The 598-nt window shown below is 63.5% G+C and overlaps 1 protein-coding gene across 1 annotated transcript; it reads right to left on the bottom strand.

Moving 5' to 3' along the window:
• Nucleotide 1: 1 nt before the first annotated feature.
• Nucleotides 2-508, bottom strand: Tco025E_08851 (putative pre-mRNA splicing factor; the record flags this gene model as incomplete). The annotated part of the gene is made up of 1 exon (XM_029375686.1): nucleotides 2-508. A coding segment is annotated over one exon (507 nt), but the record flags the coding sequence as incomplete, so codon positions are not given.
• Between the last annotated feature and the right edge of the window lie 90 nt (nucleotides 509-598).

Raw genomic sequence — 598 nt, 5'->3', positions numbered from 1 at the left:
AAAAGAAAATCAAACTACCTAACATTGGACATATTACAACACGTANAACGGGGGTTTCCATCATGCGCTCCAGCCTCGCCGTCTCCTTGTGGACCTTCCGCCGCAGCGTCTCCGTCTCATCCTCCGTCACTTCCTCCGCCGCCAGCGCCGCCTTCGACGGGCAGCCACCGGCGCCCAGTTGCTGCTGCCCCGCCTCCCCCTTCCGCAGGAGGCGCGCGAGGTCGGACCGGCTTGTGTCCGTCGCCTCCCGCGCGGCGCGCTCCACCTCCTGCCGCCGCCGCAGGCCTGCCAGCGCCGCGCTGCCCTTCGTGGCACTCTGCGCCAGCCGACAGGCGGGACTGACGACGGGCAGGATGATCTCTGGCTTGCCTCCCTGCGCGGAGAGGGCGCTCAGGACGCCGTCCGCCGCCGCTGGCTCGTCGCCCTCGTCAGGCGTCGTCAGGGGCGGCGTCGGCGGGAAGTCATTTCCAAGACGAAAAAAGAGCGGCTTAAGTTTCACCATTTTCATTACCCATCTTATTACTCAGATAAAACCTACGCCGTTTTCTTCTTTCCTTTCGCCGCCAGGAGCTGCTCGGTTTTGCAGGTGTCAAAGAAG

The sequence above is a fragment of the Trypanosoma conorhini genome (assembly GCF_003719485.1).
Source record: "Trypanosoma conorhini strain 025E chromosome Unknown Tco_14.4_contig_00894, whole genome shotgun sequence".
Taxonomy (NCBI): domain Eukaryota; phylum Euglenozoa; class Kinetoplastea; order Trypanosomatida; family Trypanosomatidae; genus Trypanosoma; species Trypanosoma conorhini.
This window is presented reverse-complemented; position numbering and strand designations above follow the sequence as displayed.